General features: G+C 73.3%; 2 protein-coding genes and 1 long non-coding RNA gene across 4 annotated transcripts in view; 1 reads left to right on the top strand and 2 right to left on the bottom strand.

Annotated features, from left to right (window-relative positions):
* Window positions 1–7,969, top strand: part of ADAP1 (ArfGAP with dual PH domains 1) — a 24,220-nt gene extending 16,251 nt beyond the window's left edge. Inside the window, exons 5-11 of the mRNA XM_070064267.1 lie at window positions 4,044–4,156; window positions 4,439–4,585; window positions 5,722–5,805; window positions 5,899–5,961; window positions 6,212–6,283; window positions 6,379–6,607; window positions 6,791–7,969. Coding sequence (XP_069920368.1) covers window positions 4,044–4,156; window positions 4,439–4,585; window positions 5,722–5,805; window positions 5,899–5,961; window positions 6,212–6,283; window positions 6,379–6,607; window positions 6,791–6,819 — 737 coding nt within the window. The 3' untranslated portion in view covers window positions 6,820–7,969. The remainder of the gene's footprint in view (window positions 1–4,043; window positions 4,157–4,438; window positions 4,586–5,721; window positions 5,806–5,898; window positions 5,962–6,211; window positions 6,284–6,378; window positions 6,608–6,790) is intronic.
* LOC127488012 (uncharacterized) lies at window positions 3,442–4,101 on the bottom strand. Its single transcript, XR_007915376.2, has 2 exons — window positions 3,970–4,101; window positions 3,442–3,773 (listed from the first exon to the last, which is right to left on the bottom strand). It is a non-coding gene; the product is annotated as an uncharacterized lncRNA (long non-coding RNA).
* GET4 (guided entry of tail-anchored proteins factor 4) lies at window positions 7,843–17,135 on the bottom strand. 2 transcript variants are annotated; one of them, XM_051835245.2, is made up of 9 exons: window positions 16,842–17,135; window positions 13,083–13,161; window positions 12,552–12,633; window positions 11,939–12,088; window positions 11,054–11,192; window positions 9,016–9,156; window positions 8,851–8,926; window positions 8,649–8,721; window positions 7,843–8,395 (listed from the first exon to the last, which is right to left on the bottom strand). In XM_051835245.2, the coding sequence occupies exons 1-9, from the start codon at window positions 16,988–16,990 to the stop codon at window positions 8,307–8,309; spliced, it is 978 nt and encodes a 325-aa protein (XP_051691205.1). In that variant the 5' UTR covers window positions 16,991–17,135; the 3' UTR covers window positions 7,843–8,306. The 2 variants fall into 2 exon arrangements, with proteins under 2 accessions (XP_051691205.1, XP_051691204.1); XM_051835244.2 differs by lacking the exon at window positions 16,842–17,135 and adding an exon at window positions 15,373–15,506.

Raw genomic sequence — 17,135 nt, 5'->3', positions numbered from 1 at the left:
GGCCTGTCCCGCTGTCCCCGGCTGGCCGAGCGGCACCCACTGTAGATGAGACCCCCGGTTCTCTGCTCCTGTGGAGGGGCAGTGACGCAGCCCCGGGGCCCTGTGTCCACTGAGGCCTCTGCCAGGCCGCCCTAGCAGGTCACCCTCTGGGTCGCGAGGGCGGTGCCAGGTACGGGAACCTGGGGATCCCCGGACAGAGTGCGCCGGCCCCGCCCGCCCGCGCCCTGGGTGGGGGAGGGGTGTGCGGTGAGGGGCGACCGCGCCTGGGCTCTGCCCGGATTCTCCAGAGGAAGCTGGGCTCGGGGCTGCGGCTGGTGACCCTGGGCTCCTGAGGGGCCCGCCCTCCTGCCCCGAGGTGCCCGTCCTGCGTGGGGGCTCCCCGTCCTCAGAGTGGCCAACCCCCACCCGGCATCTGGGCCCCGGCGCCCCAGGCCTGCTCGCTGAGGGCGGAGCCAGGGCCCCCCACCCTGGTGCTCCTCTGGGGTCCCCTGGGGGCACTTCCTGATCCTGCCGCAGGGACACTTTCTCGCAGGCTGGGAGGGGCGCCCCACAAATGCAGAAGCTCCCGGAGAAACAGGAAGGCCGGCTCTGGGGGCCCCGGGGCTGGGGGGGCCGTGAGGGCTCCTGGTCCCACGCCAGCCGGGACCCTGTGTGGGCGGAGCCAGCGGCCCTCGGGGGAGGTACGTGTCTGGGACGCTGCCCCTCGCAGGGGTCGGGATGGCGTGGGCCAGCCGTGGGCTGAGACGGCAGGGGCAGGGGACCAGCTGGCCGTCCCCCACGGGGGGCACAGCCGCGTCCTTTCAGTTTGCCCAGGGCGTGACGTGGGCCCCAGCAGCCCCCGCCCCCACCTGCTTGGGCCGGGCCTCGCACGGGGGTCTCGGCCCTGCCCGGCTCCTGTCACAGAGCTCCGGGCCACCACATTCTAGAAGTGGCTCAGGGAAGGCGGGAGGGGCTGAGGGGCGGGCCCTGTGGAAGCAGGGGGGTGGGGGAGGCACCCCCAGATCCCAGGGCGGCTGGCGCCAGCTCCTCCTCAGACCGCGCCCGCCCCACCAGCCTCAATGGCTGCTTTCACGGCAAGGACAATGCCGGTGCTGTCGGGGGCGCCACCGCCCCGCCCACCCCCAGGGTTCAGGACGGCCCCTCCCGGTGGTGCCAGGCAGGGACGGCGCAGGGCTGCAGCCTCTCCCCGCCCTTTGTCCCCCGTGTCCCAGGGCGAAGCTGGGGCCGGGCTGGCCTCCCGAGCCTGTCTCCCCGCGGGTGGTGGGCACGCTAAGTGGCGGCAGTGGGGAGCCACGTCAGCTCCCCGTGGGGGGAGGTGTGGCCCTCCCGGCTGAGTGACAGGTCCAGGACGAGGCGGGGTCAAGGGTCACGAGGGTCCGGCTGGGGCCTGGCGTGATCCCCACGCCCTGGCCCGCAGCTCAGACCCTCCGGGGTGGGCTGTTGCCTGCTGGCAGCAGTGCAGGGATGGTGCCCGGGCTGTGGCCTGCAGCTGCCACGGAGAGCCCCGCCTACCCCCACCTCGGTGTCTGGAGCCCTAGCAGGACCACCGGGGAGGGCCGCGTCCCTTGGATGGCCCTGTGCCCGGGCTGTGCCCAGAGGGTTCGGCAAGTGACAGGAAGCAGAGCGGAGTGGACAGAGCTGACAGCCGGGGCCCAGCTGGTGACCGGCTCCGGGCTCGCCAGGGCTGGTGCTCGGCACAGCGGCCTCTCCCGGGAGCCTGCACTGGCTCAGGCCCCCGTGTGGCTGGGGTCGGCTCCAGGGAGAGGCCGCCCCGGAACCAGGCCTGCCGCCTCACGGTGAGGTCGCAGTGCGCGTGCTGCCCGGGGCCGTGTCGGCAGCTCAGGCTCCAGGTGGCCTGTGCCGAGCCCAGCGAGGAGTGGACCCCCACAGGGCGGGGCCTCCATGGGGATGTCCCTCCTCCGCCGGGGGCTACAGGCCCCCACAGCCGCCTCGGCTGGCATTGGGAGTCGCCACACACATGGGTGGGTTTGCATCCCCAGCCCCGGGCGGTAAGATGTAGGGAGGGTCCATCGCACCAGGAGCAGCCGGCCCCTGCAGCCCTGCCTGCTTTCTGCCCTGCATCTTTGCCTCGTGCGGTCCGTGTTGCCGTGCGCATGAGTGTGGCCCGTCCGTGTCGCCGTGTGCACGTGTGTGGCCCGTCCGTGTCGCCGTGCGCATGAGTGTGGCCCGTCCGTGTCGCCGTGTGCACGTGTGTGGCCCGTCTGCGTCACCATGCGCATGCCTGTGGCCCGTCCGCGTTGCACCTGTGCGGCCTGCGTCACTGTGTGCACGTTGTGTGGCCCGTCTGCATCCCCTGTGCCACAGCGCGGCTGCCTGGCCGTCCCTGGGGCCCCCAGGTGGAGTCCCGTTTGCGGCGGGGGGAGGGCAGGTGCACAGCCTCTCTCGGTCCCCGCCACTCCCCAGCCCACGCCCGGTGCGTGGGAAGCGCCGTCCACCAAGTGTTCCCGCTCAGGGACGCTGTGTGCAGAGGCCACCGGCGGGGCCTTGGCATGGGCTGACCCTCGGCCGCCCAGCAGGTGGCGCTGGGGAGGAGCTGGCTGGTCCTCAGGAGGGCAGGGCTGTGGTGGGTGTGGCAAGGCCGCTGGGGCCAAGGGCAGGGAATGCCGAGGGGCCGTGGGGTGAGCCCAGGGCGGCCACGCTCCTTTCTCAGGAAGGACGTGAGGCTCGCGTGGGCTGGGGACTGGTGAGGGCCCGGCCGAGAGCTCGGTGCCAGCGTGGGTGCCTGGCCACTGGGCCCTCGGCGGAGGCGGTCGCAGCCCTGGCCGCTGTGCCCAAGCCGGCTCTGGCTTCCCAGGGCGCTGCTGCCACCTGCTGGGCACGGTGGGCATGGCGGTGGGCCTGGGTGGAGAAGCCCCTGGGGTCCTCAGCTGGGGCTGCTGTTTTGCCTCTGAGCCTGTCTCCCGGTCACCCGCTTTGCTCCAGAAGGCTGGCCCCGGCGCCGGGAGGAGCCCTGTGGACGGACTTCCGGGCAGAGCCGGGCCGGTGCGCGTCGGTCAGAACAGGGCTCCTAGGAGAGCCCTGCTAGGCTGGGGACATGGTGGCCCTGGTCCCCACGCGGCAGAGGGCTTGCCTGCTGGGGAGAGGGTGCCCTGTAGGGGCACGGGGCCGAGCCGGCCCCTCCCGTGGGTGAAGACGCACGGGTCCTGCATCAGTGGGGCAGAGGCCGCCTGGTCCCCACCTCATCCCCTACCTGGTCCCCTGGCCTTGTCCCCCACCTCACCCCGTGCCTGCTCCCCTGGCCTTGTCCCCCGCCTGACCCCCCTGCCTGCTCGCCCGCTGGGTCCCCACCTGGTCCCCTGCCTCATCCCTGGCCTCGTCCCCCTCTGGGTTCCCGGGCTGAGCTGGGTGGGGCAGGGATGGCCCCCCAGGCTCCGGGCGGCCCCTTTGCTGTCTCTGGTTCCGGTGGCCACACAGCTCCTCCTTCTTTTTAAAGGTTTATTTACTTGAGAGAATTAGGCTTCCATCCGCTGGTTCACCCCCAAATGGCCACAACGGCCAGAGCTGGGCCTGGCTGAAGCCAGGAGCCAGGAGCTCCCTCCAGGTCCCCCACGCGGGTGCAGGGCCCAGGGACTCGGGCTGTCGTCTTCTGCTCCCCGGGCCCCAGCAGGGAGCAGCGGCAGCCGGGACTGGCACCGCGCACAGGGGCTCGGGACCCCCAGCTGGAGATGACGCCTTGGCACAGGCGGCGAACCGTGCGCCGTAATCGGAGGCCACCCGAGGGAGCCCTGGCTGTGGGTGGCTGCGGCCTGGGCCTGGGGAGGCAGGGTGTCAGTGCGGCCCTGGCCCTGCCCTGCACCCACCCAGTGGCAATGGGGCAGTGGTCCTGGAGGCGTCTGCACAGGGCTGGGGGCTCCTGTCTGGGAGCTAGGACCTTCAGGGCCATGGGCGGGGCCTCCGTCAGGAAGGGGCGGGCAATGGGTGAGATCCCGCCCAGGTGCTGTCACTCACGGTGGTCGGACCTGGGTGTGGGCGGGACTTTGCCGTGGGCCACAGCGCGTCTCTCGGTCTGTGCGCCCCTCCAGGGTACCGCGAGGGCTTCCTGTGGAAACGCGGCCGGGACAACGGGCAGTTCCTGAGCCGGAAGTTTGTGCTGACGGAGCGGGAGGGGGCCCTGAAGTACTTCAACAAGAATGACGTGAGCAGGGGACACACGCATGGGTCTTGTGTGAAGGTCGGGCCGCCCCACGGGGTTGGGGGCCACGGATCGTGGGCGGGCAGTGGCGGCCTGGGTGCCTGCCCTCGGCCTTATGGCCGTGCAGAGCCCACGGGGGCCTCGTGGCCACACCCCCTCAGCAGAGCCAGCCAGGACCCCCGAGCCAGTGCGCATCGGGGGCCCTGGGGACCCCGGGGGGTGTCGGTGAGGAGCGCCAGCCCCTTGTGCCCACCCCGCCGGCCTCAGCCTTGCCCTCCCCCCCAGGCCAAGGAGCCCAAGGCCGTCATGAAGATCGAGCACCTGAACGCCACCTTCCAACCGGCCAAGATCGGCCACCCGCACGGCCTGCAGCTCACCTACCTGAAGGACAACAGCACCCGCAACATCTTCCTGTACCACGACGACGGCAAGGTGGGCGCCGGGAGGGGCCGAGGCCCCGGGCGGGAGCAGCCGAGGCCGCGGGCGGGAGGGCGGACACCGGGAGGGGCCGAGGCCGCGGGCGGGAGGGTGGGCGCCGGGAGCGGCCGAGGCCCTGGGCGGGAGCAGCCGAGGCCGCGGGCGGGAGGGCGGACACCGGGAGGGGCCGAGGCCGCGGGCGGGAGGGTGGGCGCCGGGAGCGGCCGAGGCCCTGGGCGGGAGCAGCCGAGGCCGCGGGCGGGAGGGCGGGCACCGGGAGGGGCCGAGGCCCCGGGCGGGAGCAGCCGAGGCCGCGGGCGGGAGGGCGGGCACCGGGAGGGGCCGAGGCCGCGGGCGGGAGGGTGGGCGCCGGGAGCGGCCGAGGCTGTCCCTGGACAGCGGCACCCAGCCCTGCCCCTCGCCGCCCTGGCCTTCCTGGGAGCCCCTCCTCGGGCAGAGGCCACGGCCCGTGGCTCCCCTCTCTCCCGCTCTGCTCTCGGGGACGTCCCCCGGGCTCGTGCCCGTCGGCGGCGTGGCTTCTGCGAGCTCTCGAGGCTCAGGGTCCCCCAAGCTTCCTTGTCTCTGCTCAGCTGGCTCCCGGTGTGGGGGAGCTGGGCCTGGCCAGGGCCCAGAGACGGCCTCGGTGCGACGCTGCCGTCACCCGTCCCAGGCCCACTCCGGGAGGACCTGGTGCTCCGGGCCGTGCGGTCTCCCTCCTCCATCTGGGTGGCCCAGTGCCGAGCCAACCTGCAGCCAGGGGTGGGAGGGGACTTCCTGTGGCTGGAGGGTCCGGAGGAGGCGGTGGGCACCTGCTCTCCCCTGGGTGGGTGGTGTGGCAGGCGGCCGCCTAGGGCCTGCGGCCGAGGCCGATGAGGAGAGGTGGGCTGGCCGGGCCCTCAGGTTGGGACCACCTAGTGCTGGCTGGGTGTCATGGTCCGTGGTGTGGCCCTGGGAGATGAGAGGTGGGGTCCAGAGGGGCCCGGGCAGCCCTGGGCCACAGCCTCGCTCCATGTGGCCTGGCCCCCGAGAACCAGGCGGCCTCCTGGCCTCAGCCCGGTGGGCACGTCCTGGCCATGTGCGCCCCTGCCCGGGCCCCACCCGCGGCCCCCTCGTTCGCCCGAGCCCACCGTGCGCCTGCTCTCGGCCCCTAGGAGATTGTGGACTGGTTCAATGCGCTGCGGGCCGCCCGCTTCCACTACCTGCAGGTGGCCTTCCCCGGGGCCAGCGACGCAGACGTGAGTGGGCGGGGGCGTGTGGCGGGCCGGGGCGGGGGGGGCGCGCGGGGGGGGGGGTGGCCCGGCCCCGCCCTCACCGCCCTCATGTCCTAGCTGGTGCCGAAGCTCTCCAGGAACTACCTGAAGGAAGGCTACATGGAGAAGACGGGGCCCAAGGTGGGTGCAGGCCGGCGGCCCCGGGAGCCCCTGCCGGGGGTGCACAGGGCAGGGCCGGGCAGGGCTGGGCTAGGGCAGGGCCAGGCTGGGGGTGCACAGGGCAGGGCCGGGCCGGGGTATGCAGTGCCGGGGGTGCACAGGGCAGGGCAGGGCAGGGCAGGGCCGAGCTGGGGGTGTGCAGGGCCGAGGGTGTGTAGGGCAGGGCTGGGCTGGGCCGCGCCGCCCCCTCATGACCGCCCCTGACCCGCAGCAAACCGAGGGCTTCCGGAAACGCTGGTTCACCATGGACGACCGCCGGCTCATGTACTTCAAAGACCCCCTGGTGAGGGGCTGGGCCGGGGGGGGGGGGCGCCTGGCAGGTGGGTGGGGGCGGGAAGCAGGCTCGAGCCCAGCCCTGTCCTCTGGCTCCGCCCACAGGACGCCTTCGCCCGTGGGGAGGTCTTCATCGGCAGCAAGGAGAGCGGCTACACGGTGCTGGGGGGGCTCCCGCCGGCCACCCAGGGCCACCACTGGCCGCATGGCATCACCATCGTCACGCCCGACCGCAAGTTCCTGTTCACCTGTGAGACGGAGGCGGACCAGCGGGAGTGGGTGCAGGCCTTCCAGAAGGTGGTGGACAGGCCCATGCTGCCCCAGGAGTATGCAGGTGAGGCGGGGGCGTGGCCAGGCCTGCGGGGTCCGTGGGGTGGGGGCGTGGCCAGGCCTGTGGGGTCCGTGGGGTGGGGGCGTGGCCAGGCCTGTGGGGTCCGTGGGGTGGGGGTGTGGCCAGGCCCGCGGGGCACCCCTGCCCGTGTGGCTGGGACCAGGCCAATGCCCGTTCTGTTTCTAGTGGAAGCCCACTTCAAGCATAAGCCCTAGCGCGCAGCACCGCCCACCTGGGGACCACAGACTCACGTGGCTGACGTGGCTGAGGAGCTGGAGGCTGGACCAGGGAGGGGCTGTGGACGCAGGGAGCCCGGCCAGGTAGGGTCTGGGCCGCATCACGAGCAGACTGCCCAGGCGACCCCTGGCTTGGAGCAGGGCCCCGTGGGCCTGGCACTGGGACTCTGCCCCTCCCCTGCCCCGCCCCCCCCTCAAGTATTTATTGTGCACCTGCTGTGGTCCTGGAGCCTGGGCCGTTGGCCCTGGTCCCCACACTGACCCAGCCCCGGTCCTGGGGACCCTCTGCTGGCTGGAGGCCCCCACCCCCCGGGCCCCTGGCTTGGCAGACGGGTTGCCCAGCCCTCGCCTGTGGGGACCCAGTGGCCTGCGTGCCAGACACTTGGTGCTGATGATGGCCGGTGCCCGCCCGCCCGCCCACCCTCACTGCTGGCCCCGCACCCAGCTCACCCCTCCCTGCTTGCTGCTGGTGGGCCAACGGTGGGGGCCGCGGTGTGCGCGCCCTGTGCCCCAGCTGCACAGAGCACCCCTGCAGGTGACCGGGGTGGACCCCTCTCAGCCCTGCCTGGCACGACTGGGGGGGAGCTGCGCCCCCGCCCCGCCCCTCGTGCCACGTCCACTACCGCCCAGGCCAGACTGGGCCCCAGGTGTGTCGAGTGCACACACGGGCAGCCCCGCGTGGGGGCAGTGCGTGGGAGGACGTGGACAAGCGTGATACGAAGCCCAGGATGTGGCTGTGCTGGTGGGGAACCCCGGTCTGGACCCAGGACATCACGCGTGTCGGAGGTCTCGCGGCGTCCCGAGGTGTGGGGGCAGGAAGGGCCGGCTCTGTGCGGCCGCAGCCATGGGTGGCCCCGGGCCCTCGCTCCCCCACCCCAGGACCCTGGCCGCCGGGGCCGGGCGCACGCGCTCAGAGGACCCTGGCCGCCAGGGCGGGCGCGCGCGCTCAGAGGACCCTGGCCGCCGGGGCCGGGCGCGCGCGCTCAGAGGACCACGCTGCGAGCCGGTAGAAAGGATTTATTTACACGCGTGCTGACAGAGCTCCCCGACGCCCCGCACGGCGCACGCGGCCGCCGCGTGTCCTCCACAACCCCCTTTCAATTGTGAAGAAATAAAGTGTCCACACCTCTCGGTGCCTGCTGGCCTCTGCGCGGTGGCGGGACGGCGCGGGGACAGCCGGAGGGGCCGCAGCCCTGGCCCGGGGACGGGCGCGGTGAGTGCAGGCCGCCTGCCCACACGCGCGCCCTCCCCACGGGCCGGCAAACAAGGCAGCGGGAGAGCGGCGCCACGGCGAGGCCTGTGCTTTATTGGGGGAGCGCAGGGGACACGGGCCCCGAGCCGCCTGGCCGCCTCACACACATACAGACGCCCGGCGTGGCGCCGCCAGCCTCGGCCCGAGGGCCCGCCGGCGCGAGGAGCCCCGTCGCGGGCGCCCGTCCGACCCGTGCCCGCGTCGGCGGCCGCGCTCAGTCCAGCTCGATGGGGCTGCCGCCGCAGGGGCTCTCCTCGCCGTCCTCCTGCTCCGAGGCGCCCATGAGGCTGCTCAGCAGGTCCCCTGCAGGGCACGGCGGGCGCGTGAGCAGGGCCGCCCCATGGGCGGAGGCTCCCACTCAGGGCCAGGGCCTCGCCCCGGGAAGGAGCCCCTGCCCGCAGCGGCCTCAAGTCCACCCGGCCGCGGGAGGCGGGGCCCTGGCGAACACGAGAACCGCGATTCCCGATCGCGACACAGAATGTAAAGGCCAGCGGGGAGCGCCTGGGCGGCCGCGGCGTGGGGCACCCTGGAGCCACGGGGGGGGGGGGGGGCTTACCGAGCAGGCCTCCGTAGGACGACGTCTGCTTGGGCGGCACCCCGAAGAAGAGCTGGCCTATGCGGTCGAGGTACTGCGGGGAGGGGGCCGTGAGGCACGGGGTGCCGGCCGGGGCGCCCACCCCCACCCCCACCCCCAGCCCGGGACACACGGTCGAGGCGCTGCGGGCCCGAGCAGGCCGCCCCCAGGCGCCGGCCCTCACCTCGTTGTACATGGGGTCCCTGCGCAGGGACGGCTGGTACTGCTCACACAGCACCGTGAACACCGTCAGCTTCCCGCTGAAAGACAGGGCCCCGCGTGACGCCAGCGCCGCCGTGACCGCAGCCCCGCCCCGCCCCGCCCGCCCGGCCCGCCCCCGCGGGCTCACCCGTCCACAGCCAGCAGCAGGAACCAGATGAAGTTGAGCAGGGGCTGCACGAAGGGGGGCCCGCCCTCGATGGACGGGTGCTTCTGCGTGTACGTCGTGAACACCACCAGCGCGCTGCTCTTGTTCTTCAGACACAGGAACCTGCGGGGACCCTCCGCTCACAGCCCCGCCTCCCCCCCTCCGCTCACAGGCCCCGCCTCCCCCCTCCGCTCACAGGCCCCGCCTCCCCGCACTGCCCCTGCTCTGGGCGGGGACCCCTCCGCTCACAGACCCCGCCTCCCCGCACTGCCCCTGCTCTGGGCGGGGCTCACAGCAGACCCCCCCCCCACTGCCCCTGCTCTGGGCGGGGCTCACAGCAGACCCCGCCTCCCTGCACTGCCCCTGCTCTGGGCGGGGCTCACAGCAGACCCCCCCCCACTGCCCCTGCTCTGGGCGGGGCTCACAGCAGACCCCGCCTCCCCGCACTGCCCCTGCTCTGGGCTGGGGGCTCACAGCAGACCCCGCCTCCCTGCACTGCCCCTGCTCTGGGCGGGGCTCACAGCAGACCCCCCCCCACTGCCCCTGCTCTGGGCGGGGCTCACAGCAGACCCCGCCTCCCCGCACTGCCCCTGCTCTGGGCTGGGGGCTCACAGCAGACCCCGCCTCCCCGCACTGCCCCTGCTCTGGGCGGGGCTCACAGCAGACCCCCCCCACTGCCCCTGCTCTGGGCGGGGCTCACAGCAGACCCCGCCTCCCCGCACTGCCCCTGCTCTGGGCTGGGGGCTCACAGCAGACCCCGCCTCCCCCCACTGCCCCTGCTCTGGGCGGGGCTCACAGCAGACCCCGCCTCCCTGCACTGCCCCTGCTCTGGGCGGGGCTCACAGCAGACCCCCCCCCACTGCCCCTGCTCTGGGCGGGGCTCACAGCAGACCCCGCCTCCCCGCACTGCCCCTGCTCTGGGCTGGGGGCTCACAGCAGACCCCGCCTCCCCGCACTGCCCCTGCTCTGGGCGGGGCTCACAGCAGACCCCCCCCACTGCCCCTGCTCTGGGCGGGGCTCACAGCAGACCCCGCCTCCCTGCACTGCCCCTGCTCTGGGCTGGGGCTCACAGCAGACCCCGCCTCCCTGCACTGCCCCTGCTCTGGGCGGGGCTCACAGCAGACCCCCCCACACACTGCCCCTGCTCTGGGCGGGGCTCACAGCAGACCCCCCCACACACACTGCCCCTGCTCTGGGCTGGGGGCTCACAGCAGACCCCGCCTCCCTGCACTGCCCCTGCTCTGGGCTGGGGGCTCACAGCAGACCCCGCCTCCCTGCACTGCCCCTGCTCTGGGCTGGGGGCTCACAGCAGACCCCGCCTCCCTGCACTGCCCCTGCTCTGGGCTGGGGCTCACAGCAGACCCCCCCACACACTGCCCCTGCTCTGGGCGGGGCTCACAGCAGACCCCCTCCCCCCGTGCAGTCATGGCTGCACGCCGGCGCACACCTGCTGCGGCACGGCTGGGCGGGGAGCGGACCCTGGCTTCTCTCCATGGGGCATGGCAGGCGCAACCCAGGGCTCCCCGGGCAGTGCCCTGAGCTTGGGGCAGAGAACGTGGCCACGCCGCGTGCCACGGCGCCAAGACTGGTGCCTCTCAGATTTTAAACAAACCCATCATGGGGGCCTGTGCCGCCCGCGCTACCCCATCACCGCAGGCCTGTGCCGCCCACGCTACCCCGCCACGGGGGCCTGTGCCGTCCACACTACCCTGTCACCACGGGCCTGTGCCGTCCACACTACCCCCGTCACAGGGGCCTGTGCCGCCCGCACTACCCCCGTCACAGGGGCCTGTGCCGCCCACGCTACCCCCGTCACGGGGGCCTGTGCCGCCCACGCTACCCTGTCACCACGGGCCTGTGCCGTCCACACTACCCTGTCACAGGGGCCTGTGCCGCCCACGCTACCCCGCCACGGGGGCCTGTGCCGCCCACGCTACCCCGCCACGGGGGCTCGGTGCGAGCCAGGCCCGAGCAGGGAGGCACGGCCGCGCTCAGCTCCCGCCCTGCCCCCAGCACCTACTGCAGCACGGCCTGGGCCACGAACATGTCGGCCTCGCTGCGGAAGCCCCTGGAGGTGGAGTACTCGACCAGCATGTGCGCGCAGCCCTCGCCGTCCGTCGAGTGCAGGAAGTGGTACCGCGACTCGCAGTAGTTCTGCTCTGCAGGGCGACAGCGAGGTCTCTGCCCAGGCCCTCGCCGCCCCGCGCCCGCTCGTGGGGGCTACACCACGCACACCCCCACGGAGCCCTGGACACCCAGACGGCCCCTTCACGTAGACGCCGGGCCTCAGGGCCGGCACAAGGGGACGGGCTGCCCACACCCGGCCAGGCAGGACACCCGGGCCTCACCGGACGCCCCCTGCACACCGCCCCCCCCAGCAAGATGGTCCAGGGCAAGCTGGTCCCCTGTGCGCCGCCCCCAGGGCAGCTGGTCCCCCTGTGCCCCACCCCCCAGGGCAGCTGGTTCCCATGCCCCGCCCCCAGGGCAGCTAGTCCCCGTGCCCCACCCCCCCAGGGCAGCTGGTCCCCCTGTGCCCCGCCCCCCAGGGTAGCTGGTCCCTGTGCCCCACCCCCAGGGCAGCTGGTCCCTGTGCCCCGCCCCCCAGGGCAGCTGGTCCCTGTGCCCCGCCCCCAGGGCAGCTGGCCCCCGTGCCCCGCCCCCAGGGCAGCTGGCCCCCGTGCCCCGCCCCCAGGGCAGCTGGTCCCGTGCCCCGCCCCCAGGGCAGCTGGCCCCTATGCCCCGCCCCCAGGGCAGCTGGCCCCCATGCCCCGCCCCCAGGGCAGCTGGTCCCCCGTGCCCCGCCCCCAGGGCAGCTGGCCCCGTGCCCCGCCCCCAGGGCAGCTGGCCCCGTGCCCCGCCCCCAGGGCCTCGATGACGACCATGGACGAGGCTCGCCCCGCCCCACCTTTCCACAGAGTGAGGGCCAGCAGCTGGTGCAGTCGGGGGTGGCCCAGCTTCCCAGAGCCTCCGCTGGACCACTTCAGGGCCCGGGACACGAAGGCCACTCGCTCAGGAGAATTCGGGTCCATCAGGCCGAACAGCGTCGCCAGGTTCTCTGGAACAAGAGTGGACCCTCAGCCCGGGCCCGGGACGCAGGCAGCGGCCACCACGGGGTGAGCGGTTGCAGGAGCCACACAGTGGAACAGCCGCTCACAGACTAGAGACAGCTGGGCGGGCGCCCCCGCGTGCAGGGAGGGTGGGCTGTGGGGGGCAGCCAGCCCCAGCGTGCACACAGCTCTCTCCAGTCCCCGGCTCCGCCGCACCCTCTGCAGGAGCAGGGACGGCCGAGTGGGCCCCCGGGCCTCTGGTTGGGCAGCTCAAGGCTGGGACGCCGACAGGCCAGCGTCGCTCAGAGGGCAGTGACCGCGGGGCCGTGCCGGGCCGTGCCGCCCGTCAACACAGCTCGTCCTGTAAGGGCCACACAGAGCCGGCTCGGCAGGAGCGGCCCCCCAACACAAGGAGTCGCAGGCGAGGCTGGCTCAGACCAGCAGGGGGCAGCGTGCGGGCCTGCCACTCACCCAGCAGCTCCTCGGCCACGTCCACTTCCGCCTTCTCCAGGGACTCCAAGACCAGCATGGACAGGTCCGCAGCACTGTTTTGCTGCAGAACAAGGGCCACAGGTGAGAGACGGGGCACGGCCACGCAGGGAGGGCACAGGGCTGCCTGCACCCGACCACGCCCACTGGCACCCCGGCCACGCCCACCAGCAACCCGACCACGCCCGCCAACAACCCGGCCACGCCCACTAGCACCCCGACAACACCCACTAGCACCCCGACAACGCCCACTGGCACCCTGACAACACCCGCCGGCACCCCGACAACACCCACCAGCACCCCGACAGCGCCCACTAGCACCCTGACAACACCCACCAGCACCCCGACAATGCCCACTAGCACCCCGACAATGCCCACTAGCACCCTGACAACGCCTGCCGGCACCCCGACCACACCCACCAGCACCCTGAGAACACCCACTAGCACCCCGACAGTGCCCACCAGCACCCTGACAACACCCGCCGGCACCCCCTGGCCATCGCCGACACGTACTTGGCCGTGGCTGAAGAACAGCAGAGCCCCCGAGTACAGCAGCTCGCGGGCCTCTGTGTGCTTGCCCTGGGACACGTACCTGCGGGAGAGAGAGCAGCGTGAGAACAGCCCGGGCACCCACAGCCCCGGAAGTGGACCTGCGCCCCCGCGGGCTCTCGGGAGCACGCCGCCGGGGAGACGGGGCGGGCAGGCCCCGTCCACACACAGGGCAGCAGTCCGGCGGCCTCAGCCGCGCCACGCCCTGTCCACCTGACGAGGGACGGCAAAGGGCAGGGGTGCGACACGGGGCTCCCGGCCAGCGACGCCCCCAGCCTCCGCGCCCTGCACGTGCTGCCGAATCCTCGGCACACCCTCACGGGGACCCGGGCCCAAAGGCACGGCGGGGGCACCGAACGGCGCCATCTCCCCTGACCTGACCGGCGAGCACGTTTCTTGCCCACGTGCGACAGCACTCAATTCTGGATTTCTGAGGCCTGCGACAAACTCACCCCGCCGGCCACCTCTTAGGAGACCCAACCACGAGAAAGAACTCTGGGAAGGCGAGGAACCCGACTCCTGGGGTGGGGTCCTGGCCGCGAGGGGGCTGCCGGGACCACAGTGCCCAGAGCAGGGGCCCAGCAGCCCAGGTCCAGTGGGGGGTGGGCAGCCTCAGGACTTCCGCACTGCCGACAGGGCTCAGCCCGCCTGCGCCTCCTGCCCGGTGAGGGTCCCGGCGTCCACCGCAGAGCCCCAGGACCCCGCTCCCAGGTGGGTGCCGACCGCGGGCCACGGCAGGCTCACTCCCTCCTTGCTCTACAAACAAAGCAAAACCCCCACAGAACACCAGAACCCACGCGCTGATGCCCACGACGCAACGTGGGAGTGCCCCAGGACCGGCCGGGCCTTAGCACGGGCTTGCTGGAGGCAGCTCTGTCCGTGCTCAGCTGTTGGGAACAGCCAAGCAGGGACGTGGACACAGGCCAAGGCGCTGTGGAGACGGTGTCCGACCCTGTGCCGTGGCAGGGGCTTCAGTGCTGGCGTGGCCAGGACACAGCCGCCCGTGTCCCCAGCAGCTCTTGGGACCAGCTCACCGGGGAACTGGGTGTGCACCACACACCCTCCACGGGGCCTGAAACCCAGCTCGCTCCTCGTCCACGGGGACAGGTCCAACAGCCACCGGCTGAGCAAGCGACCCAGGAACCAGGGCCTGAGCTGCCGGCCCCTCCCCGCTCCCTGCAGCCACGGGACTGAGCAGGCGAAGACCCCGTCAGCAACAAAGCGGACTAAGACACCCGCAGGGACCCCCACCCCGCTCAGCGCATTCAGAATCCAAACAGGCGCCCCCACCGTGACTGCACTGCGCGGGGTTCTAGAAGCCCATCAACCCAGAAGGGCTGACGGCAGCCACTGGGGGGCGGGCCCGGCCCACGTGACTGGTTGCCTGGCAATATGCAAACGCATGACACACATCAGAACCCCAGCTAACTCGGGGACTCCCACTTCCGAGAGGCCGCACTCCCAGAGTGCACCTGGGGACGCGTGTGCTGCGTCCCGGGCCCCAGTGGGGGGTCTGGCAGAAACGCAGCCTCCATGGACGCACTCGTCCACTGAGGGTCACACCAGGGCCAGGCCCGCGGTGCCGCCTGGAGTTCCGGCTGCCCCAGCTCTCCCCAGCTCCCGGCTCACGGCCTGAGAAAGCCGTGGACGGCGGCCCAGTGCCGTGTCCCTGCACCCACGTGGAGACCCAGACGGAGGGCCAGGCTCCTGGCTTCAGCCTGGCCCAGCTCTGCCTTGGGAGTGAACCAGCTTTAAGGGTTAACAACCAAGCCCTGCGGACCTGGCCCACGCGAGGCAGTGTGTTTCCAGGAAGAGACACTCGTGATCAGTCACCATGCAAACACCTACATCCCGGTCCCCAAGACCAGCACCCGTCTCATCTCGGGGGCGCAGGTCCAGACGGGACGGTGCGCACACACCCCACACCACTGCTCCCCGAGGAGCGATGCAGCCCGCGGGGAGCCAGCGCGCCCAGAGCAGCCCACGGCAGCCGCGGGGGAGCCAGCGCGCCCAGAGCAGCCCACGGCAGCCGCGGGGAGGCAGCGCGCCCAGAGCAGCCCACGGCAGCCGCGGGGAGGCAGCGCGCCCAGAGCAGCCCACGGCAGCCGCGGGGAGGCAGCGCGCCCAGAGCAGCCCACGGCAGCCGCGGGGAGCCAGCGCGCCCAGAGCAGCCCACGGCAGCCGCGGGGAGCCAGCGCGCCCAGAGCAGCCCACGGGCATGGACATGACCACCCCGGGGTGAAGGCTGCACGACCTCAAACCTCCTCCTGAACCCATCTCCTCGCAGCCTGACTGCCGGGCGTCACTGCACAGAAGGTTCCGGAACCAGACCTGTCTCAGGTCACTTAGGAGAGCGACTCACACCTCCTCCTCGGCCAGGAGCCCGGGACTCCACACACACTCCCTACCCGGGGCACAGCAGGGCTGTGGAGGCAACAGACGCCAAGGCAGGGCGGTGCTGGCCTCGCTCGGTCCTCTTCCCGGGACAGGGGTGCTGGGCCCACGCTCAGTCCTCTGCCCGGGACAGGGGTGCTAGCCCCACGCTCGGTCCTCTTCCCGGGACAGGGGTGCTGGGCCCACGCTCAGTCCTCTGCCCGGGACAGGGGTGCTAGCCCCACGCTCGGTCCTCTTCCCGGGACGGCGGTGCTGGCCCCACACTCAGTCCTCTGCCCGGGACAGGGGTGCTAGCCCCACGCTCAGTCCTCTGCCCAGGATGGGAGTGCTGGCCCCGTGCTCAGTCCTCTTCCTGGGACGGGAGTGCTGGCCCCACGCTCGGTCCTCTGCCCGGGACGGGCGGTGCTGGCCACGCTCGGTCCTCTGCCCGGGATGGCGGTGCTGGCCCCGTGCTCGGTCCTCTTCCCGGGACGGCGGTGCTGGCCACGCTCGGTCCTCTGTCCGGGATGGCGGTGCTGGCCCCGTGCTCGGTCCTCTTCCCAGGACGGCGGTGCTGGCCCCGTGCTCGGTCCTCTTCCCGGGACGGGGGTGCTGGCCCCACGCTCGGTCCTCTTCCCGGGACGGGGGTGCTGGGCCCACGCTCGGTCCTCTGCCCGGGATGGGGGTGCTGGCCCAACGCTCGGTCCTCTGCCCGGGACGGGGGTGCTGGCCCAACGCTCGGTCCTCTGCCCGGGACGGGGGTGCTGGCCCCACGCCCGTCCTCTGCCCGGGACGGGGGTGCTGGCCCCACGCCCGTCCTCTGCCCGGTGTCCCCCGGCCGGGGCCTCAGACCCTGCGCCCCCGCGCCCCGCGAAGCCCAGCGACTCTCACCACGGGCCCCAGGGCTGGCACGCACGTCCCACGCGAGTTACCGAGAACCGAACCTGCCCCGAAACTCAGCCTCACGAAACAGCGGGCGCCGGGCCGGGCCTGAGCCGCGGGCTCGCATGGCGGCCACGCCGGCGCCGGGGGCGGGCCGGGCCGCAGGCCGCGCCGAGGGGTCGCCCCACGGTCAGGGCGCCCGACGGCCGTGCCGCCCGCGGGGACGCCCCAGCCGGCTCGCAGCTCGCGGAGGGGAGGCCGCGGCCGCGCCGGGCCGGGTCAGGCCGGGTCAAGCCGGGCCGGCCGCCCGCAGCCCCCCGCCCGCCGCCCCAGCCCCCCGCGCCCGGCCGGCCTCGGCCTCCGACAGGCAGCCGCGCGGACCAATGGGGGCGCGGGCTGGCGCGGCGCGACCAATAGGAGGCGGGCGGGGGCGGGCCGGGCCGGGCGGACGCGCCGCGCCGCGGCTACCTGAAGAAGAGCGTCCGGTACATCTGGTGCGCCTCGTAGTAGTCGCCCTTCTCCACGCTGGCGCGCAGCTTGCCCTCCACGCGCTGGACGCCGCCGCGGTTGCGCGCGCCGTTGCGGGCGCTCTCCTGCTCGGCCATCGCCGCCGCCATCGGGCCGGCGCTCCGCGCAGGGCTGACGCTGTCGCTGTCGCAGGGGCGGTCGGCGGCGACTCCCTCCCGGCTTCCGTCCCGCGGCCGCGCCACGCCCTCTACGGTGGCCGCGAGGAGCCGCACGCAGGCGCGGGGCGCTGCGCGG

The sequence above is a fragment of the Oryctolagus cuniculus genome, chromosome 19 (assembly GCF_964237555.1).
Source record: "Oryctolagus cuniculus chromosome 19, mOryCun1.1, whole genome shotgun sequence".
NCBI classification, from domain to species: Eukaryota; Metazoa; Chordata; class Mammalia; order Lagomorpha; family Leporidae; genus Oryctolagus; species Oryctolagus cuniculus.
Note: the sequence above shows the minus strand (reverse complement) of the source record. Positions and strands in the feature narration are given on the sequence as shown.